This window comes from Neoarius graeffei, chromosome 15, assembly GCF_027579695.1.
Source record: "Neoarius graeffei isolate fNeoGra1 chromosome 15, fNeoGra1.pri, whole genome shotgun sequence".
NCBI lineage: Eukaryota > Metazoa > Chordata > Actinopteri > Siluriformes > Ariidae > Neoarius > Neoarius graeffei.
Window position 1 is genome coordinate 66,289,498 of NC_083583.1, and position 24,753 is coordinate 66,314,250.

Here is a 24,753-nt window from a genome sequence, read left to right on the forward strand (position 1 = left end):
TTTTCAACTTGGTGTCCACCAAGTTCCAGGGAATTAGTTCAGAAATTATATTAAACAATGTTATTAAGGTGTGAGTGTCAGTATAATTTGTAATAAGTGTCCTCCTGTTTGTATTATCAGTAGTGACTTGTCCTGCAGCCAGCGCTACTCTCAGAGCTGCTGTGATTTAATAGAAACCCACATCTTCTGACCAATCGGGTTTCAACACAGCTTCACTTGATACCAATAAATGGTATCAAGTGAACAATCGTGCTACTGTGGGACGAATGGAAACTTTTTTTAAATACGAGTTCTAAATTCAGCCAAATTTACACTTATTTCCATATTGACTTCCGCAGATGTTTGGACAGCATGTGCAGCAAATTGCTCCATGATGTACTTTTCTCTTATGTGTATTACCAATGCAGAGATTTGGCCTCAGATCTGAGTGATAGTCATCGGCTGTGCGCTGTAATTGTGCAGAAACGTGCAAACTTAAGTGATTACCAGATCTCCCCCCCCCCCCCCCCCCAAAAGAGGGACTTTGGTATACTCCCCCCCCCCGGCTAAAAGGCACACAAATGTGGGTATTATTATCAGGCACGATTGTTATCTTTGTGTCAGATTGGAGAGGACGGTGAGGTATTTCTGTTGTATACACGGTTGCACACAGCGCTAGTGGGAACATCTGTTTTGCGCTTGTTGTTCCTCTTGGCTGCTTTTCAATTGGATTTCCTCAAGCAGGTCCAAGAGCTGTCACCTCTGCCAGGCTCTGTTAGCCATCACTGCTGGCCCCTATATTAAGGAGGTGTTTCAGGGCTAAGTTAATAACTCTCCCCTCCTCCTTCCTCGACTGCCTCTGCGACGGTGCTCCTCAGCTCGCATGACTCCTCATGGGGTGGCCCGTGGATCTCCTCCATCCTTCTCTCTTTGGACTGATTTTTTTTCCCCCTCTCTACTGCCACAGGCTTTCTGTGTTGGACCTTGCTCATCTCTTGTCTTCTTTTACTTCTCTCTCTCCTTCTTCCCCATAATTAGTTTCTCTTTAGTGCTTTCTTATTCCTTTCTTTATTCTTCACTCTCAGAACCGCCTGACCGCCAGTTGTCCTCTCTCTCTCTCTCTCTCTCTCTCTCTCTCTCTCTCAGGCTATTAAAAATCTGTTCTTCGTTCAAAAGACATTCACGGTCCTCTGTGGCGCTCCAATGTCTTCTGTGTTGATTGATGCAAATGAAGTAGTTTTGTTCTATCACCAGGCTTTACGGCAACAGCAAAAACCATTTATCTTAGCCTTTAAGACAGCATGTGATGGACCTAATGTGAAATTTAATCAGCATGTAATTTCTGATAGACGCTCATTAGATTTAGTAATGGCTCTTGGTAGAAAAAGATGTGTTCACACACATTGCATTAATGTTAAATTTCTTTGCCTGTTCTATCTGTGTAGTGGTGAATCCAATCTTTTGAGTCGTTTGATTTCATACCACAGATAGTGCTCATTTTGAAATATCATGATATTTATTCTATGTACATTCACTGGATATGAGCAATTTCATGCTCTGATTGGCTACTCTACTACTAGGATATCAGCTCATATACGGTGAGTAGAAAAAAGACAAAATGGCGGAGTGTGTTGCTAAAGCAACCAAGGACGAAATAAAATCTCTACTTGAAAACACCCCCCCCAAAAAAAAGCAACAAAATATGGAATGAAAGTATTTGATAAAGTCTTTTTATTTATTGAATTTGCAAAAAATAAAAATGCTCTGTGGGGCGGCACGGTGGTGTAGTGGTTAGCGCTGTCGCCTCACAGCAAGAAGGTCCGGGTTCGAGCCCCATGGCCGGCGAGGGCCTTTCTGTGCGGAGTTTGCATGTTCTCCCCGTGTCCGCGTGGGTTTCCTCCGGGTGCTCCGGTTTCCCCCACAGTCCAAAGACATGCAGGTTAGGTTAACTGGTGACTCTAAATTGACCGTAGGTGTGAATGTGAGTGTGAATGGTTGTCTGTGTCTATGTGTCAGCCCTGTGATGACCTGGCGACTTGTCCAGGGTGTACCCCGCCTTTCGCCCGTAGTCAGCTGGGATAGGCTCCAGCTTGCCTGCAACCCTGTAGAACAGGATAAAGCGGCTAGAGATAATGAGATGAGATGAGAAAAATGCTCTGTTTCTCAAAATCCAGTGAATGTGGATAAAATAAATGTTATTCCATTCAAACTTGTCATACATGGCTTATTGCTATCAGCTCACATACGACTCGATTTCGTGGAATAACTGTTAAGTGTAAAGATGGATTTCTTTATGTTGAAATAATCTGTTATAAGTGTATCTAGCCTTCGTATCTTCTGTGTCTTAAAACTGGATGTCCATCAATTTATTTGCCATGATATACCCAAGTCCATTTTTCAACAAACTCCCATTACAGGCTACATCAACACCTAATAATAAATTTGTTTTAAAATGGATCGCTTTTGCGATGTTTATGCCTGGTGTCCACACTACTCTGAAATTTTCAAACTCCAAAAACAGAGATGTTTGGAAACGATGATACACACACCTACATTCGCTTGCTGATTGGGTCTTATCAGTCATGATTGTATCTTTTCCTGATTCATCACACCCCATCTATCACGTGATCCGTTTCTGGAAGAAAACAAATGGTATGAGCTGTTTATACCAGTACGCGCATGCCCAGTGTACATGAATGGTCATGTGAATGTACATTTTCAGGCGTGTTAGTGTGGACGGAGATGATTTTCGCTTTATAACACCAGTTTAAAACTAAAGCGTATTACTGTGGATGTAGCCACTGAAATAACTGGTGATAGCATACGTTAATTATTTATTCTATAAATGATTACCAAGCTATATTTCAATATGTGGCCTGTTGATGGCTACAGTATATTGACAAAAATAACGATCATCTCCAAATGGTGGCACGGTGGTGTAGTGGTTAGCACTGTCGCCTCACAGCAAGAAGGTTCCAGGTTCGACCCTCATGACCAGTGGGGGCATTTCTGTGTGGAGTTTGCATGTTCTCCCTGTGTCTGTGTGGGTTTCCTCCGGGTGCTCCAGTTTCCAGAGATGGACAAAGTCCCCAACTTCATTACTTAAGTCAAAGTACAGATCCCGCTGGTCAAATGTTACTCCGATACAAGTGAAAGTTGTCCAGTCAAATTTTTACTTAAGTTAAAGTACTTGCTTTTAAAAATACTTAAGTATTAAAAGTACATTTTCTGTCAACACGTTGTATTATTGCCACAACGCTTACTAAATCTAATGCCGTTACCAAAGACAGAAATGTGAATTCACAAAATGAACGCGTGCTGCGGTGGTGTAGTGGTTAGCGCTGTCACCTCACAGCAAGAAGGTCCGGGTTCGAGCCCCGTGGCTGACGAGGGCCTTTCTGTGCGGAGTTTGCATGTTCTCCCCGTGTCCGCGTGGGTTTCCTCCAGGTGCTCCAGTTTCCCCCACAGTCCAAAGACATGCAGGTTAGGTTAACTGGTGACTCTAAATTGATCGTAGGTGTGAATGTGAATGGTTGTCTGTGTCTATGTGTCAGCCCTGTGATGACCTGGTGACTTGTCCAGGGTGTATCCCGCCTTTCGCCCGTAGTCAGCTGGGATAGGCTCCAGCTTGCCTGCGACCCTGTAGAACAGGATAAAGCGGCTAGAGATAATGAGATGAGATGAGAACGCATGCTGTGCATCATGGTGGTTTAACGTTAAGCTAGCTAGTCAGTGAAGCTCCACCTGACATGCTAGCAAATGCTTTTCAAACTCGAAATCATACTGGGGAGCTAACGCTACTAGAAAAGAAAGATTTCTACATTCTGTTTATTTGGCAAGATTATGCTAAAACATTTCTGAAAGGACTTCTGATAAGTTAACATTATTCATGTTAGAGTAACTCCGTTTTTACATGCTAACTAACAGTGTCCAAGTTAACTAGCTATGTGTTAATGTTAGCCGTGGACAAGGCTACGGCAACTTGGTGGGCAAATCCATAGAAAGTCATTTGACTAACCAGACTGAATAGCTATTGCAATGTTATCGCTAGCTCTAAAAGCACAGACAACTTCATTGCAAGCTTTCTCTTAGAATAAAACATTTACATGCCTCAATATGCTTCTGCAGGTTGGGCAGCGAGTTTTTTTTAGGCCATGATGTGATTCATTTTCAGCAAACATTTAAAACAAAATTAATATTGAATCCTTTCAGAAAATTGAAACATGGGTTCTAGGTACGGCCATAAGCGTGTGCATTCCCCAGAAGTACCGCCTCCTTTCATTCTGCCATCAACTGATCGTGTTAAATAATGCTGCTGAGAAATCACTGAACTTGATTTTATACAGTCTATGGACATGACGTGACCCTAGTGATTACTGACAGGCTGTCTCAGTGTCACCTTTTCTAAAACCAATCACGTTTTAGAAAAGAAAAGAAAAAACTTTCAAAGCCGCTTCATAGTAATGAGGACCTTGATAGAAATGTAGTGGAGTGAAAAGTACGATATTTGCCTTTCATATGTAGTGAAGTTAGTCATAAGTTTTTTAAAAAATACTCAAAGTACAGATACTCAGAAAGTGTACTTAAGTACAGTACTCAAGTAAGTGTACTTTGTTACTGTCCACCTCTGCTGGTTTCCCCCAGAGTCCAAATACATGCAGATTAGGTAAAAATACTCAGCCACTAGGGTTGCACAAGCCAGTACATCCTTGGTGCCGGTTCTAAGCCTGGATCGACTAGGGAGGGTTGTGTCAGGAAGTATATCCAGTGTAAAAACCTATGCCAAATCAAATTTGCGGAAATGATCCACTATGGCGACCCCTAATGGGAGCAGCCAGGAGAAGAACGATCATCTCCAAATGATCCTTATATTCATGAAAATAATTTAGACATGCCTGCTTTCTTTTTAAAACAGTCCTCTACACTGGTATACACAAGATTCTTTAAAAGTAGATGGCCTTTCGATTTCATAAAATCAGTGAAATTTAGTTCACCTTGAAATTTGGTCATTGTGATGTATGTTTATTTCTGTAATATCTAAAAAACAAAGCAAAAAAAAAAAAACCAAACATAAAAACCAGGCCAATCTGTGGCTGGGAAATTATTTAATTTGAGGGGAGTCCTGAGCAAATCATGTGCATGAAATCGCGCAGTCAAGCAGACAGAGGAAGTCCGTGTGCGCATGCGCAGATTTACCTTTCGTTGTAGTCATTGTCATTTTTGGGGGGGGCTTTATGGCAGCTGGCATCCAGTGTTGCATTACTGCCATCTACAGGTTTACCTTTGACTGTGCACTGATAGTTCCATCATTCTGTTGCTAAACGAACAGCTGATCACACCAAGGTGCTTGTTGACCATCAATATTTATTAGTTTGGTCCTGTGTTTCCTTTCCTTCGTATATAACATAACGGCTTCTCACTTTTTGTTACTGTCGTCTGTCTTTCATTCGCGCACTCGCGTCCTCCATTTTTCTCTCCTGTTTCAAATTTGTATCCCACAATGCCTTGCGCGAACGGGGAAAGTCCACCACGTGATGCATGACGTAGCATCTTGTATTGGGTCATGGTGAAGCAGGAAAAAATAGCGGAGAATTTAGGGCCACGTGGCCTTAAATTCATTAATTGTTTTATTTTAAAAAATTGGAAGTCTGTGATTCGAGTTCAGTAGCTTTCAGTCCACGAAACAAAAATAATTGGGCATCAGGAAAAAAAAATTTTATGACCTAAATTTGAAAAATCTGAAAGACAGGATAGCTTTAAATCTTGTGCTTTAAAAAATTGTTTAAAAGAAATTTCCAGAGCATAACAGTGGTAAAGTGCATAGTTGGCTGTGTTGTGATATACAGAGGGATCAAAAAAGAGAGTTCCCTGACAATACCAGTCAAAAGTTTGGGGACACCTTCTAATTCAGTGTTTTTTTTTCTTTATTTTTATTAGTAAAATACATCATGTCTTCAAGTAATGATGAATGTCATTTCTCTTTACTTAGTTGAGCAGTTCTTGACATAATATGGATTACTACAGCTGTGGTGTAGAATAAGACTATTTGTTATTCGCTGTTTGATCTCATATGCATTAAGACGGCAAGAAACTCGTCCATTAATTAATTTTTAACAAGACACCTGTTAATTGAAAAACATTCCAGGTGACTGCCTCGTGAATCTGGTTAAGATAACGGCAATAGTGTGTAAAGAGTCATTAGGCAAGGCAAGTTTATTTATATAGCACATTTCATACACAATGGCAGTTCAATGTGCTTTACAGAAGCAAAAACAAAAACAGTAAACAATAGAGAAATAAAATTACATAAAATAATTTTATTTTTATTCTAAAACAATTAATTAAAAGAATTAAAAGAAAATAATAAGAATTAAACAATAGTAGAAATAAAATAATAAAATGCCAAAAGAAAAAGGAGAAAAAGAAAAAGAAACCAGTGGAATAAAATAGAATAAAGTTTTCTTCAGCTGAACACAGATAAAACAGAAGTAATTCTATTTGGAAAAAAAGATGAAAGACTCAGGATTACCACTATTCTTGACACAAAAGGGATTAAAACTACAGTGGATACGCTGAAGAATCTGAAATGTGAAACACGTCTTTTTTTTGTTTGTTTGTTTACCACCTAATTCCATCTATGTTCCATATGTTATATCATAGTTTTGATCTCTTCAGTATTGTTCTACAATGTAGAAAATAGTCAGTGTGCAGAAAATAAAACTATGAATGAGTAGAGGAGGGGTGTCCAAACTTTTGACTGGTACTGTATATAGCCAAGTCTTGACAAGCCTGAACATGATGTCAAACAAATCTGCACTGCAAATAAACACTAATCTCCATGAGGATTACGGTATGTTATAACCTACAGCCTGCACTAAAGTACCCTGTCTCATTGAACTACAATATAAAGTAGCATCTTCTAGAACCGCTTCATCTTGGTTTGGGTTGTGGTGGATCCTGAGCCTAACCTGGGAACGCTGGGTGCACCCCCAGATGGGGATGCGAAGCCAGTCCACTGTAGGGAATCGCACACACCTGGGGCAATTTATATTACCCTGTCCACCAACAGGAATTTTTATTTTTAGAAAGACGGCTTTTATTTATTTATTTATTTTATTTTTATTTTTTTGGACATGGAGCAAATATGAACAGACTCCGATAGTAACCTGAGCTCAGGATCGAACCAGGTACCCTGAAGCTGTGAGGTAGCACATTGCACATCTTCATGGGATATTGTACACTTGAAAAATAGTCCTTAGAAAGTTGCTAAGCAGTGAAACAAATGAAACAAAATGTATGATTTTACCTGCTCCTTTTCAGAAGCCCATAGAAAGCTGTGATGCTCATCAAACCTGGGGCAGATAAACGAGCCATAATGTAACGCAAATCAGTGTTAAAAAAAGGGATCCTCCAGTGGATTTATTTTCAAATTTATTTTAACCCTCTCTGGTCTGAAGGTATTTTCTGGCACTTGAATGATTTTGGCATGCTCTGATTTTGTCAATTTCAGCAAATCTAAGCAGTATTTTCAAAGTTATATGACTTTTTTGTATTCAGCACAAGTTCAGCTACAATAATATATCTGTAGTATGTATCTCATGATTGTACTTTAAAAAAACATAAATGAAGTTGTTGTAAAAAGCAGTTTTTGAACTGTGTTGGAATGTGAAAAAAAAACACATGACCTTACCCATTGGTGACAAACCGTTTTGATCATTTGAGGTGATTCTGTTCAGTCTTAGGAATGGATCAAGCACAAAAGCTTAAATCTCCTCCACTGATTTGAACAATTAACTGGCCATCAGAAAAATGTATATCCTATTGTTTTGGGATAAAGGGTTGACAGTGGGAGGGGTATTCAATGAGAAGGGTAAAAAGTTCCATTCCATTCAATGAGAAGAGTGAAAACCCCTCTCACTGTCAACTCTTAATCCCATCAGGTCAAGTGATCAAAACGGTTCGTCACAATGGGTAAGGTCATGTTTTGTTTTGTTTTCCACACATTCCAACACAGTTCTAAAACTAATTTTTACACCAGCTTCATTTATCTGGTATTTGACTTTATTTTGGTATTTGACTCTATTCAGTGTGTCTTGAAATTACCTCTTGTACTATTTTACTCAGTTCAGAGGCACAACCAACTCTGTTACACAATTACTTTGTAATTTTGCTCCAAGTCCAAATTTTACTCTCTGAGCTCAAAATCGAGCAAAATTAACTATTTTTGAAGAAAATACTTTTAACTCTGGAAAAAAAAATTGCTCAGTTATTTTTCCTGTGTATGCACAACAGCGCACAAATCAGCTGATCTGCTCATCAGAAATAGAAGAAACATTTCCACTTACTCAAGCTGATCTTTGGCTGGATCAAGTCAAAGTTTAAAAAAAAAAAGGCACTGTGTCACAGTTCTCAAGATTGAACCGAATCGCTGTCCTGAATCATGACTTGAATCTCTGTCCTGAATCATCTGAAGTGCATAAAATCTTTTACCTCCAAATAGCCTAAACTATGGCTGACATATTTTATCCTGTTTATGGTGGGCGTTCCCACCATGAAAGAGAAACCAGTCAAAACCAAAAGAGTGAAAGTGATTATTCACATGGTAACGGCATGATAGTCTTTTATGAATGTGTAAGTGCACGCTCAGCGCTCCGACTCTGGAGTGACTAAGATGACAAGCTTTATGTTTCATCTAATTTAGGTAATTTAAAAACTATAATATAATTTGGCAGTGGGCACAGAGGAAAGTGTAAAGTTTCTGTCAATATGTTTATCAGGCTTGTATCATGAAAAACTCGTGAAGATATTTATTGAAATACATGACCTACTCATTCTAAACCTGTTGAGTTTCACCGGCGAAGCTCTCGACCCCAAAGGGTTAAGTAAAAGTAGTCGCAGATTTAAAAAAAAAAAATCAAACTTTCATTTTCTGAGATTAAATAGTGTTCAAGAAAAATGAATTTTCTTTAAAATGCCAGATGGGCTTCCTGCGGTGGTGACATATGTGATAACGTCAGGTAGAGGTTGTTTGGAGCAACTCAGCTGTTTATGTTCTCGGTTTACATCATATTTTTGCTAGTTTTACAAGTATTTTACCAAATTTATCAGTTTTTAAATAAGTATGCCTCATTGTGTAGCATATAAATGCCACAGTGATGCTAAAAAGAAAGCACAAGCTGGAACTCGACTGCATTTCCACAGAGAAAATGCAAAGTGTGCTTGTTCAGCTGTAGAAGAGGGTCACCGACAGAAACTGGTTCAGACATGAGACTTCACGCTGCAAAATCTTTTTTTTCACATGATCTGGCCTCCGAAAATGAAAGTCTGATTTTTGAAATCTGTGACTACTTTTACTTAAAATAAGTTTGAGAATAAATCCTCTGGAGGATCCCTTTAAGTGAGTCTTGATGCTGTCTTCATTGTGTACTCTTTGTGATCTGCTCGGTCTTCAGTTGTCTTGCAGCACCTATTGTTTTTCCATGTTATAAGCTGGGTTCTTTTTGTACTACAGTGTCTTGCAAAAGTATTCATCCCCTTTGTTGTTTGTCCTGTTTTGTTGCATTACAAGCTAGAATTAAAATGGATTGTTGGGGGGTTAGCACCATTTGATTTACACAACATGCGTACAACTTTAAAGGTGAAAAATTGTTGTTTTATTGTGACACAAACAATAATTAAGATGGAAAAAAAAGAAATCTAGAGTGTGCATAGGTATTCAGCCCCCAAAGTCAATATTTTGTAGATCCACCTTTTGCTGAAATTCCAGCTGCAAGTCTCTTGGGGTATGTCTCTATTAGCTTATCACATCTAGCCACTGGAATTTTTGCCCATTCCTCAAGGCAAAACTGCTCCAATTCCTTCAAGTTAGATGGGTTGTGTTGATGTACAGCAATCTTCAAGTTATGCCACAGATTCTCAATTGGATTGAGGTCTGGGCTTTGACTCGGCCATTCCAAGACATTTAAATGTTTCCCTTTAAACCACTCCAGTGTAGCTTTAGCAGTCTGCTTAGGGTCATTGTTCTGCTGGAACGTGAACCTTCATCCAAGTCTCAAACCTCTGGCTGACTCAAACAGGTTTTCCTCCAGAGTTGCCCTGTATTTAGTACTATCCATCTTTCCTTCAGTCCAGACCAGCTTTCCTGTCCCTGCAGATAAAAACCATCCCCACAGCATGATGCTGCCACCACCATGCTTCACTGTAGGAATGGTGTTCTCAGGATGATGGGTTTGCACCACACATGGCATTTCCCATGATGGCCAAAAAATTCAATTTTAGTCTCATTTGACCAGAGAATCTTCTTCCATGTGTTTGGGGAGTCTGCCACATGCTGTTGGGCAAACAACAAATGTGTTTTTGTTTTTTTTTGTTTTTTAAGCAATGGCTTTTATTTCTGGCCACTCATCCATAAAGCCCCATTCTGTGCAGTGTACAGCTTAAAGTGGTCCTATGGACAGATACTCCCATCTCCGCTGTGGATCTTTGCAGCTCCTTCAGTGTTATCTTTCGTGTCTTTGTTGCATCTCTGATTAATGCCCTCCTTGCCTGGTCTGCGAGTTTTGGTGGGCAGCCTTCTCTTGTCAGGTTTGTAGTGGTGCCATATTCTTTCCATTTTGCTATAATGGATTTAATGGTGCTCCCTGGGTTATTCAAAGTGTGGGATTTTTTTTTTAATAACCCAACCCTGATCTATACTTCCCAACTTTTTCTAACATCTTTGGAGGCTCCTTGGTTTTCAAGTTGCTTTGCTTCGTAGTGTTGCAGGGTCCTTCCAGAACAGGTTGATTTATACAGACATCATGTGATGCTTTGATTGCACACAGGTGGATCTTAATCAGCTAATTATGTGACTTATGAAGTGAATTGGTTGGACCGGCTTTTATTTAGGGGTTTCAGGTGAAAGGGGGTGAATACCTATGCACACTTCATCTCATCTCATTATCTCTAGCCGCTTTATCCTGTTCTACAGGGTCGCAGGCAAGCTGGAGCCTATCCCAGCTGACAACGGGCAAAAGTTGTTTTTTAATTATTGTTTGTGTCAGAATAAAATAACGATTTGCACTTGTAAAGTGGGAGGCATGTTGTGTAAATCAAATGGTGCTAACCCTCCAAAAATCCATTTTAATTCCAGCTTGTAATGCGACAAAACAGGACAAACACCAAGGGGGATGAATACTTTTTGCAAGACACTGTACCTACTTGACTTCTTCAGTTAATTAAACCCAAAATATTTGCAGGTTTCTGAAAAACAGTAATGTTTTCTTTCATTTTTTTTTTCCTTTGTTGCTTTTTATCTTGAGCTTTTTGGAAGCATTTTGTCTCTTATTACTGTAATTACAACCATATGTAAGGTCCTCTTATTCACACAAGGAACAATCTCGACTCTCTTGACCTTGTAGGAATTGAAATATCAAATAAAAAGACATATACCCATGTTTTGTGTGAATAATCTGACAAAGCTTTAAACGAGGGTAGAAGCCTAATATTTTATTATCTTTGCAGCGTTCTCTCGAGTTTGGTTGAAGCACCACATTAGCCATGCGTGTTTCTCGACCTTGGAAATAAGTTTATTGAATTTTCCAGACAAAAACGAGGCTACTAAATTAGGCCATGAGCATTTATTTATCTTTTTAATAATAGCTCCTGGGTCTAATTTATTTATCCAAATTTATTTTCGGAACAGATCAGAAGAAAGCAACGATGTGCTAAAAGGATTCAATAAAAATTCACAGCAACAGACAGTGCAATCATCTGTTCATCTCGGAATATCTTTCTGGACAATTACTTAAAAATCTCTCTCACACACACGCCTTTCACATGGCCACACACAGCTTCCTTATCACACTTTGTGTCCAGGTGTTTTATGACAGAGGTGTGCTGAGTGCTATTTAGATTCCCGCTGTTTAAAGTTGCCCTGAGCGTAACCCCCACCTAGCCTTCAACTCCTGTGTGAAGTCACTAACGCGCACACACACACGCACATGTATACTTGATACTCCTCGTGTCAACTCTGGACACTATTTGCAAAATTAAGAAACTGGTTTCAAACATGAACATCCTTTCCACACCATAGATCCTGTTTCCATTATTGTTTGTGTCATTTTGGTGTGATGTTAAAATCAGCTGTTAAAACACAAGCAATGAATAAACATCCTGCAGTAGCGATGTTTTATTTATTGCTCTGCTCATTTCTAGTAAGAAGGATGGAAGGATGGCGTACTCTGTCTTCCCTGTCAATCACAGTGACACTAGCCAATCACAGGCATCTGTGAGCTCAGGTATGAGGAAGAGGGCAGACAGCACTTTCCTTTGCATGTGTTACGCTGCCCTGTGATGCAGCATGAGCAACCTGAAGTACGTGTTAGCCTTCATCCTGCCTGTTTGCTAGCTGGTGGCGACCCAGCTGATGGGTGGGAATTGTCAGGTGACCAAATTGAGGGGGGAGGAGGAATGCATAACCTGAATTATTATAGATAGCAAAGTGCAACAAGTTTGACCTGGTGATGAACAATTTGCATTTGCAAGCTAGCCTGATATTTTAGATAGATAAAACACATTTTGTTCATATTTTTGTTCCTATTGTTCATTTTATCAGGTTCTTATTGTGCAGTTTGGTTGGTTATTCACTTCTACAACTTTCACTCTCTTATGTTAGCTTTTTTTTTTATTATTATACCCTCGCTCTGAAGGAGGGGGAGTATACTCTGTCCGTCTGTCCAAAACACCCTTTTTCTCAGCAACCACAAATCATAGCCACTTGGTACCAAACTTCAGCTTGGGGTTCTATACCATGTATACCGTTTTCAGGTCTGTCGCACTCAACTTCCTGTTTACTGACTGAATATATTTACGAAACTTAGTGTTGATTTGCAAAATTTTTATCACACTTTTTTCAGCAACTACAAATCACAACTGCTTGATATTTGGTATTGAGCTTCAGCTTGGGGTTCTATACCGTGTATACTGTTTTCAGGTCTGTCGCACATCAACTTCCTGTTTACCGACTAAATGTATTTACAAAACACACACGGTGGATTTTGACACTATTTCAACTTCATAAATACATGCAGTCAGTAAACAGGAAGTTTCAAAATGCTATTTCAAAATGACAGTTTAGCAGGATGCTATTTGAAATCCCTGGGGAGAGACGCTGCTCTTTACTTACTTGTTTCAGGGTTAATCATTTGTTGAAGTCATCATTTATAATAAGTGTCCTATTCCTTCGATTGCTTGCATTCTGATATAAGCGAGAGCGGGGGGATACGCAAGTGAGCAGTAGCTCACAGTTGATCTTGTTTTTTTTAGTCCAGATTTTTTTTAATGGTCAGTAAACTGTACAAATACAGCGTCCATTTTTTAAATTAATTAATTAAAATTTTTTTTACAATAACGTACTGTAACTGATATGCTAAGTCAAGTTTATTTGTATAGCACTTTTAACAATCGACATTGTCCCAAAGCAGCTTTACAGAAAATTAAAGACTTTAAACATAAGCTAATTTTAACCCTAATTATATGCGGTCAGTCAAGTTTTACCCTCAATTTAAAAATGCAATAAAATGTCCAAATAAACAATCATTGCATTAAGGATGCTGTAAATATTAATGACGGGAACTAACAGGTGACTCTGGTGCCAGTAAGTGACAGTAAATATTTTACATTGCAGTGTCACAAGGCATCACATCCACTCAGGTGACAGAAAGCTGTCCTGGTCTCTCCACCTCCACCACCATCTCCACCCGTCGCCTCGACATTGCATCTCTTTAATCATGGTTTTCGTCTCGCTACATTGAAATTTCGGTTACCAAGGACAGCATCATAAATAAAAATGGCTTTGTGGGGATTTTTGCCTGCAACTTTTTGTGCATTAGGGTAAAAAAAAAAAAGACGAGGTGGTCATCTGTGAAAATTTATCATTTATTACAGTGGGGCAGGCGAGCGAAAGTAAGTAAAAGCTCAAAGATTCACATCTATAAAGGAAGGATGAGAGATGCCTAAGTGAAAAGCAAGGTGAATTTCTGGATTTTGTTCTTCTGTAATGAGGAGCAACAGCCTTTATTCATTGTAGCATACAGTGCCTGGAGTCTCTGGTTAGATAAATAGAGTGGTGTTGAAGTGCTGATGTGAGGACTCCAACCTGTACCGAGCTGGAATTCTGGGGTTTAAAGTGAATGATTGAATGGCAGAATAAGAAGCACTGTGCTTTAGTTTTATCATTTTTCCTCCTCTCTCTCTCTCTCTCTCTCTCTCTCTCTCTCTCTCTCTCTCTCTCTCTGTTTTCTTTTTTGTTTTAGTTCTCTAACTACTAGTCAGACTCTGTCAGCACACACAGATATGAAGAAACAGAACTAGTTTTGATTTTTAGGAATGTTTCCATTCTTCCTTTACGTAGTCAATGCTCTGGTTATGAAAATGAAATGTTTGCACTACACTACATTACAGTCTCATGGGTCCATCTTTCCAGAGAACAATGATTTTTTTTTTTAAATTATTATTTATTTATTTATTATTATTTTTTTTACCCATGCAATTGTTTCTTAATTACTTTCCTACGTAATTAATGCATGCGCTTTGTTTGATCTGGAGCAATGCTTTTGAAAGCAACACTGCCCGCCTGTTGCGTACATTTGAACCGTTTTATTATGGAGTTCAAAAGGAAAAATGCATTTACATTTGCTCTATTTTTAGTTGTTTTGTAATTCAACGTGAACGAATTAACATTTTTTTAAGCAGTTCATCGTTTTGATGCCACTTTAATTTTCATTCAGTTGTATTATAATTGCTTGTGTGTGTGTGGTGTTTTTTTTTTTTTTGCTTTTCTTAAATAATATGTAAAGAATGTTTTTCTCCACTTTGTTAAGATACAGTACAAATTAATTAGAAAAAAGAGTCACGATCAAAAACATGCTAATTCATTTGCAAGGCGAAGCAGGAAATTGGAAATCAAATCCAAAATAAGGTTATGCCTTATAAGTTATCAGCCTTGCAAGGATGGGTTTCTGCGCGCTTGGGTCAGTGTGGAAAGCTTGGTGAAGCTCCAGGGTGCTTAAAAGTGACAAAGTTTAAGATACTACTACTACTACTACTACTACTAATAATAATAATAATGCAGTACTGTGCAAAAGTCTCAGGCATCCTATGTTTTGTTTGGGTTTTTTTTCCATCCAAGTTTTGTTATAGATTTCTATTTTATGACTTCTACATTATCGACTGAGTGCAAAAATATTTTAGCGTTCCAAACATTCGTCCATTTTCCAGCACAAAATTAAATGTTACAAAAAAAAAAAGTTTGTAATACATCTGAGTAGCATATTCCAAAAGAGAGCACTTTTTCAGATTAAAAAAGAAAACATAATGAAGGTTTACTTATTATGGCATACTGCTTACTGTTGAAACATTTCATGTCGTCATTTTTAAGCCATTTTTTTTAATCTACAGCATTTTTTCCCATGTGTCTTAGACTTTTACACAGTACTGTACATTGCTAAAAATGGTGCATATATCACAACACTTTCATGCTTTTCAAAAATCAGTGATCAAGGATTTTTTTTTCCCTCCACACTTAAATCCAGGAATTGTTTCCATCTTGACGAATATAGTGAGGGTCCTTTGGGAAGGCTTCACACACGACTTTGGTAAAATGAAGCGAAGTGGCACCCAGAAGTTCACATTTGACTCAAGCCTCCATCAAATTGTCAATGGTGATACATTGAGCTTTAGCTGTAGCAAATTGGATTTTCCAAACTCTTGGTTGATTGATGGTTGAGTGTCATAAATGTGGAGCAGCCTTTTGGGTTGTAAGCAAAATATTGCTCATCGTTCTGTCCATTCAGTGTATTTTTTTTTAAAAATATGTTTATTGGTTGGATAAGATTTTTCCCAATCCCATTCAGAACTCTTTTTTTTTTTCAGTTGTGTCCTTTCGAGCTCAGTGTAGATTGTATGAGAAAAAAAGAAAATGCACATTATAACCTTTCAATAAAGGACAATGCTGGAAATTTTAAAAAAGATTATAAAGATTCACCGCCATATGTGCTGTTCAACCAACATTGTTCAACCAAGGGCATCATAGTCCTGCTTCTCTTCTCTAGCATTTTTGTGGACTTGAAGTAGTTTTCCAAGTTTTCCTTTTCTTCCATTCATCATTCTTCTTCCTATATCTTTTCTGCTGATTGTTTGCTTAGCGTAAACTCTTCTCTTGTGTCTCTACTTCTTCTGAGTGTCTGTCTTGTAGAGTGGACACTTCAGCATGGCAGTACAAGTGCTAATATTGTACATGAGGTTCTTAGAGTCAGAGAAATCCTTGGGTTAAGATTTGTCATTGGGTTGTACGTATGTGTGTATGAACAAATTATTGAAACAAGAGTGCTCTGAGAGCACAATATTCCCCGCTGGCAACTATAGATATGCTATAAGTGCTTAATACACCCTCATGAAATTGGCAAAGTACAAATTTAGATTTATTAGCGTGGTCATATATAATTATATAGTTTGTACTATATACAGCATATTGTATAGCATACATCTTTAATAAAAAAAAAAACACACTAGAATTTGCTGCACAAATTTTAATTTTCTTTGGGTTTCCTGAAATCAACACAGAGTCAAAATTATACATACAGCACACCTAATATTTGGGTAAAATGTCTTCGCAAGATTCACCTTGACCAGACATTTTTGTTTACTATGAACAAGCTTCTGGCAGAATTCTGGCTGGATATTTCACCACTCTTCATGGTAGAATTGGTAGAGTTCAATTATTATTTTCTTGGCATGAACTGTACTTACTGTATAAGCACGGTTCATATATTTTCAATAGGGTTGAAGTCAGGACCCGTTTTAAGCTTAATGTTAGCCTGCTTTATCCTCCACAACCAGCTCTGATGTGTGTTTGGGTTCACTGTCTTGTAAGTCCCAAGTCGTGTTCAAGTTTCCAATCATTTGAGGTTATGTTGAAGCATTCTGAGGTAGTCCTCCTTCTTCATTATTCCATCCACTTTGTGCAGTGAACCAGTTGCACTGGCAGCAAAACAGCCCCAGAGCATGATGATCCTACCACCACCAGTTGGTACAGTGTCCCTCTGTACATGGTGGTCATTGTGGCCAAACAACTCAATCTTAGTCTCATCTGACCATACAGCATCCTCCAGAAGGCTTTTTCTTTGTCCATGTGGTCAGTTGCAAACATTAGTTAAGCTTGAAGGTGTCAATTTTGGAGCAAGGGGTTATTTCTTGTGGATAGCAGCCTCTTAGTCCATGGCAATATAAAACTCACTGTAGACAGTGATCCATCAACTTCCAGTCCATGGCTGGGCTATGCCATGGTGGTTCCCAGGTTGTTCCTGACCATCCAAACCTGGGAAAGTCCTTTCAGCTGAGGGTGACAGTTTGGGTTTTCTTGAAGCAAAGTGGCTTCAGCTCCCAGTAACTTGCATGCAATTGTTTGAACTGATCTTGGAATTTGCAGTTGTTTAGAAATGGCTCTAGGCAACATTCTGGAGTTGTGTACATCTGCGATCCTCTTTCTCAGGTCTGCACTGAGCTCCTTGGACTTTCCCAGTGTATTGTGTGTTGGTCAATCCAATGAGTGCTGAAAACAAGCCCTTTTTATGAAGGAACAAAGACGCTACCAGCTGTAGTCAATCATAATCACTAACAGGAAGTTAAGAGGCTTTGGCTTTGGCAAGATAAGAGACATTTTGGAAGTTTCAGCACCTCTGAATTAATAATCTAAGTGTATGTAAATTTTTTACCCTGAATGTATAATTTTGACCCTGTGTTGATTTCAGAAAACTCAAAATAAATTAAAACTTCTGCATCAAATTCATGGGTTTTTTTTTCTCTTCAAGAAATATGCTGTACAAACATTTCACCACATTAAGTGAACAGTTCAGAGGGTGAAAGCCCAAATATTGCCATGACATTCATATCCAAGATGGCATTCATATCACTTTATGTAAACTTCTGACCACAACTATATTAAATTTTACATTAAATAACTAACAACAAGAAGTAGCGAAAACGAGGCTTCTGCAAGACTGACATTTCAAACAAACTGTCTTGAAAGTACATGGATCGTTGCAGCTGTAGTTGTCCAGTGACTTAAAGTAGTAGCGTAGCATGACTCGTTTAAATTAGTTCAGTTTGTCCATGTTCTAGTTTAGTTCATCAGCCAGAATGTTCCATGTTCTGGTACATAGAAGTCTTGCACTGACGTACTGTGTACTTGACAACGTACAAGTTTGGCAATTAAGGGCCATATGTAACTCTGGTAAAATGCGACTGAATTGAACGCAATTGAAATATGCGTATTACCAACGTAAAACAAAGAATCCTGACAAGTTTTGTGAAAGTCCTCCAAAAATTGAGAGGAGTTGATTTCAGAAGGTGAGCACCCTTCCTGCGATGGATGGACAGACGGACATTGCCACGACATAATCCCCCTTCGGGCCTTTCAGCCAGCGGGGGATAAAAATCTAACAAATGGCAGAAAATCTACTTTCTAGATTTGTGTCATGGCTGGATTGCTGAGTGTTAGTACACAGCATTTTGTACTTCTTGTTTAATGAAATAATAATCATAAGCCTTAACGGCATCTTTCTTTCTGCTCTTTTTGTCCCCCCCCCCCATTTTTTTTTTTTGCAGGGTCTTTTTATCTTCCTGATATATGGCGTGTACAACACGGAGGTGAGTCTGCAGTGTGTCTCAAGGCTGACTGAGTGAGTGAGAGAAATGACAAGTTTCTGATGGCTCCTCACCAACGGGATATCGTTTTTTTTTTTTTCTTTTTCTTTTTCTCCACATGGACGTCCCACTGCCCTTCATGCTTGGGCTAACTTATATGCATCCAGGTCTGCCATTAACCACTGACACGCAGAGTAAAGAGCTAGTCATTCCTCAAGCGCATTGGCCAATATTTCACTGCCTCTTTAAGTTTTTAAACTCTCAGCCCTCCATTTAACATTCTGACATGAGGTCCCTGCCAGGCGAGGGTGTCTTCTCTAGAAGTTCAGGGTGAAAATACAGGATATGAATATATGCAGGACGGCAGGTAGATCGCAGGGTAATGCCCGAGAACATGGCTATTAACATTTAGATGCTCTTTGAGAGGGAAATGTAAGGTTTAAAATGGATGAGGGCTGTTTTGGATAAACTATTTTTTTTTCCTTTTTTTAATAAATCATGAATAAAGTAAATAAAATTTAAGCATAATGCATGGAATAGAATCGTGTTTTATATACATAGTGATTATAAAGAATAATTATCAATGCTGGATATTCTCATTCCACACTCTTTAAAAAAACAAAAGCAAAAACCCCCCCACCCTGTATTTCTTTAAATAATTAAAATTAGGTTAAACATTCATTTCTATTTGACAATTCCTACTGAATATTGCGAGAACATTTTGACGAACTGAGGAAAAAAAAAACAGTGCTTGCATTGTCATACAAAAATCATTTGCATAGCTTAATAAATGCAGGCAAGGTCACAGCCTTCCACCATACAGACTTGCACCCTCCACCACCTCCACCCTGGCACAGGCTGAATGTTTCACCCTTTTGTCTTCCTTTACTCATACCTTTTCACTCGCCATAAAAGAAGGGTGAGGAGGTGGCCCTGAGTCAGAGCCCCGAGTCTCTCCGCGGACTCTCTCGACGCATTGCAGAATAAATCATTGCCACATTCTTGCTTAAGAGGCTTTTTTAGTGCTTCTGAATCTATTTTCCAACTCCTGCCTTGCCTTGACCCTGGGGTCTTCACAATTTGTGAGCAACCTATGTTTGCTTTATGCGTTTTTCAAAGAGGGTTTTTGTAAATATAAAATATATTCATCTTTCCCTTTTTTCTTTTCTCCTGCTTGCGCTTGACTTATTATTTTTTCGCTCTGCTTTCCCCCCCTCTTTTCTGCAGTCAAGGTGTGAAAAAACAAGTAATGGATGAAGCTTAAGCTTGACACAGTCAAGGAAATTCTGAATGAATAAAAATGAAATAATTAGATAATGGAAGAGAGACACTGAAGGAAAGGTTTGTTGTCTCAACTTATGAAGGTAAAATCTGTAGGCATGATTAATGGTCCATAAAATCCGTCCTCTATCCAAAGACCATTATTATTTAAAAAAAAAAAGGAGAAATAAACAGGAGATTCTGTGTTGAATGATTCTCAAAAGGATGAAAAGTTTGTTTTAATAGATTACATGAAGTTGCTGTATAAATATAACACTTTACATTTAGTCACTTACAGTATCTGAGCATTATTAATTTATTGTACTGTATTATTATTATTATTATTATTCCATTTTTTTTATTTATCAGGTTTGTTAGATGTAAGTACGAATAACTTTTCCTTAGAGTGTTTATTGGTCACTAATCATTAATATTCCATACGCATGAGTGTTTTACTGGGAAATATACCACTTGTATTTTTCCTACAAGAACCAAAACCAGGACATAAATCTCTATATGTCACTTGTGAGGAAATCAATGAATTGTTTTGTTAAATTTGGGGACTTTGTTTGCGAATGTGTCGATATAATAAAAAGAAAATCACACGTTGGCTTGAAGATATGAAGTTTATATTCTCGTGTTGAAAAACTCATATTTTTCATATGAAATACATCACGGATCTGAGTGACATATTTAAATAATATTGGCTGGCGTTGAGTGGTGTATCAGATATATTCCATTCAGCGAGCATGATACTGAACGAGTCAAAGACGAGTAAATGGAATATATCTGATACTAGGCATATCAGGTGAAAATTCAATCCAAATTGCTTCAAACTGGTCTCATTGAATTCAGAATTGAATGCAGAACAACATATTTTTTACAGAATTAAAATGTTTATCCGTTCTTGATATTACAAATCAAAGATTGAAAAAAGCAGCTTAATTTTTAGAAAACTGCCGTAATATTCTGTATGCGGATCACATGGTCCAAAATGGGCCTCATTAACCAATGAGATCAAATGTTTTTTCTTAATAACTTATTTTTCAAGATATTTACATGGAAATTGGCAAGCACATAGATGGTTGTGTACTGAATACAAAGTTTGAAAAATTAGCAAAAAACAATTATGCAAATTAGTATTTCATTCGTATTAATTATGCTAATTGGGTAAAAATGTTAAATCGGTACACTCAAAGTAATAAAATATTATTTCTGATCCCCTCTTTGTGCTCTGCAGGCCTTTGTATTTCTCAAAAGTAGGGCCTACTAGTGTTTATATGAAAGAATATAAATTATAATATTCACAGCTTTCAAGGCGAACCTCAAAAAAACCTGTCTGATCCACATCCGATAAGCAATTCACATTAACTGAACTGAAATTTACACTCGTGTTTCTGACTTCCAGTTTTTAAAATCTCATTCTGACCCTGAAGATCTCAATATTTTTTCCCCTGCCCAAATGAAGTTTTTTGGATTTTTGAAAAAAAAAAAAGGATTTTTCAAATTTTTACATAAAAATAGATTTTGACTTAGTTTCTAAGAGCAATGTTCATTTCCGGAGCATATATCCATATACTTGTGTTTATATCTATATATTACTAAGAAATGTGAGAAAGTTTAATTTTTATCTCACCTGGAGCAAAGGTCCGGTGGGTTTATGCCATGGGCTTCTGAGGTCAGTGTAAAGAGGTAGGGTTGGGTTCCTGCAGCAGAAGTTTGACGACTAATATCTTGAAACTTGGGATATAGTTGGTATATAGGGTGGGGGATATAGATGACTGTCTTCTTGTTTTCATCAAAGCAACTCCAGTTATATTCTAAAATAGTTATTTATTTCCAGGAATCAATTTGATTTGAAAAAATAAGTCGGTAAAGCTATGAAAATTTATCTCAAAGTCTCCTGTGAATCATAACGTCAAAACTAGCAGACGGAAAATTTAGCTAAATCCTTCATCACAAACAGTGAGAGCAAGAGAACATCCCATAAAAGTTATCTCATTGATATTCATGAGTAATCCATTCGGAAACCGATCAGAAGAAAGAGAGAAAGAGCGAGCCTGACTGCTTTCCCATGACTCAAAAAGAAAAGCACCAGCAGTTTCCCGACATCAAGCGAGCAGAGTTTTTACTCTGTTGTACCAACTTCAACCTGCCGTTACTCCCAAAGTACTGAACAAATCTTAACCAGATACATTTCTTTGGAAAGCAGAGATTATAAGCTTTTTAATGAGCATATTCATGATAGAAAATATTCAAGAGCTAGGCAATGACAGATTTGGAAACTTAGATGAACGTCTGCATGGACAGTTTTCACACCATGACCAGCAAGCGTCTGATATGCCTACTGATATACCATGAAAAAAAGCTTATTACTATACATACACATTCCTTTTGAGTGTTAACGCATCTTTCTCTTTCAAAATTCTCTCAAAATCTTCTGTATTTAATGAAGCAAACCTGGTGGCCATGTTTGGTTACAAATTGTCACAGTCGCTCACTAGCGTGGAAGTTTTACATCTCCGACATGTAGCGTCATGTCTTGACAACCATGCAATATTGTAAACCATATTCAGCGCTCATTCTCCATTGGGTAGAGTGACATAATACATGTAGGATAAGCGATATACTAACAATATTGCATGCTATTGAACAAACTAAATGAAACCTGCTAGAAGGGAATAGAACACGTTTTTATTCCATTGAAAAAAGTGTCCTGCATGTATAATAATTCCTGATATTTCACTCTGATGATGTCACTCCTAGTGTTTGCCAGCTGACTTGATGCATGTTGTCAAAATAGCCAACCGGTTCAAAATAAAGATGACCTTGCGGGTTTTTTTTTGTTTTTTGTTTTTTTTTGTGGATGTGTCCATATACTATAAAGAACATTACACAGTGAGGTGAAGATATCAAGAATTCTAATCTGACCAGAACTGACCAATCAGAATAAAAAATTCAGCAAAGTTATGTCCTGTATAGAGGATATTACACGGTGATGTGAAGTTTATCTTCCCGTGTTGAAAAATATACATTCACCACTCGAAGATAAACTTCGTATCTTCATGCCACTGTGTAATATCCTCTATATATGACATAGCTTTGCTGAATTCTTGATTCTGATTGGTCAGTTATGGTCTGTTATTTCTGAATAATAGACACAGTTCTGAACATAGACTCTGACTGATCACGTCCAATCATATCAATCTGAAGAAAGATGTCTGATAAATTTGGTTGCTTTAACTTAATAATGTCAGCTCATTCGTGACAACCTTTTTTTTGGGGGGGGGGTTACTCTGTCAGAAAACACCATGGAAGATTTTCTAATATTAATTTTAATGTTAATTGTAATGCCAAGTAAGCTAATCTTAAGAAAGCTACAGAGTTCACGATGCTATGGACGCGGTTCCAGTCGTAGAATCAAACGGACATTATTTATTTATTTTAGCAGAAGCAATAAAATAATTTTAAAATCATTATTAAATCAATATTTTGTTTCATTATTGATTTCTTTAGCAGTGTAAAAAGCAGGATAATGAACAGCGAGATGGTTGTCATGGAGAAATTATCCCCTTCAGGGTGATTCAAGACTCCTCTCCTCTTGGTCACCGTTCTTACTGTTTCCTCCTTGATGACATTATTTTCTTTTGTCTCATTCAAAAGATGACTTTTACTCAGTAACTTGAGAGTAATACAAAACTTTTTTTGTTGCCTTTTTTCTTTTGAAGTTATTTCTCTGTTTCATTCAGTCCAACGGCGATCCACTTTAGCATTTCAATTCCCGACTGAAAATAACACATTTTTCTAAAAAAAACCCAAAACATTTATTGTGTTTAAACTTCTGAACAAAATGCAAATGTGCTTTCCAAGCTGTAGAGTCATTCCATGTGCTCTTCCATATGTCTCCCTCTTTCATTTTACAGAACAAATGCAATAATTTCTGGTTCTTTCCTGCACCACTTTATTTCTGTGGCACTCGGTGCGAGGCGACAGATGATGGGACAGATCGCTCTCCTTCCTTTAGCAGTGCTGCATGTCACTTTCATCTCCCATTACTTGGGACAAACTGGAACGTTTCTGCCGCTCGGATTCTATCATACACAGTGACTGACTTTTATGCGATTGCTTGTTCATACATTTCCCTCATTGGATTGATTTTCATTGTTTTCCTGTTGACCAGCACAGATACAGTGAGTCAGTGTGTGTTCTGTTGAAAAGGCTTCATTTTTCTTTTACAGATACGCAGCACGGTCAACAGGATCAAGGAACGGAGGAAAGCCCAAAATTTTTCTGTAAGCTCTATGCAGTGTGGTTTATGTTTATCTCAGTCCAGATATTTAAGTTATTCCATGAAATTGAGTCATACGTGAGCTGATAGTCGGCTATAATCCATGTACGACGAGATTGAGTGGAATAACTGTTTTATTCGATCCACATTCACTGGATTTTGAGAAATGGAGCATTTTTATTTCTTGCAAATTCGATAAATAAAAACTTTATACAAAACGTCAGACAAAATCATTTCCGCTTAGAATGTAAACAAACTGGTGAAATGACAGGAGCAATTTGTGAAAAATGCAATTAATAATAATAACAATAATTGTTGAAAAATAAGAGAGATACTGTATGTTCTTACCATCAAATACTTTTATTCCATATTTTGTTGCTTTTTTTGGGGGGTGGGTGGGTTTGTTTTCGAGTAGTTTTTATTTCGTCCTCTTTTCGTTCAGGATCACGCGCCGCCATTTTGTTTTTCTCTACTCACCATATATGAGCTGATATCCTAGTAGCCAATCAGAGCGTGCGATTGCTCATATCCAGTGAATGTGG

General features: G+C 37.9%; 1 protein-coding gene across 1 annotated transcript in view; it reads left to right on the plus strand.

Annotated features, from left to right (window-relative positions):
* Positions 1 to 24,753, plus strand: part of LOC132899051 (adhesion G-protein coupled receptor D2) — a 144,010-nt gene that overhangs the window by 59,184 nt on the left and 60,073 nt on the right. Inside the window, exons 20-21 of the mRNA XM_060940696.1 lie at positions 18,625 to 18,666; positions 24,162 to 24,215. Coding sequence (XP_060796679.1) covers positions 18,625 to 18,666; positions 24,162 to 24,215 — 96 coding nt within the window. The remainder of the gene's footprint in view (positions 1 to 18,624; positions 18,667 to 24,161; positions 24,216 to 24,753) is intronic.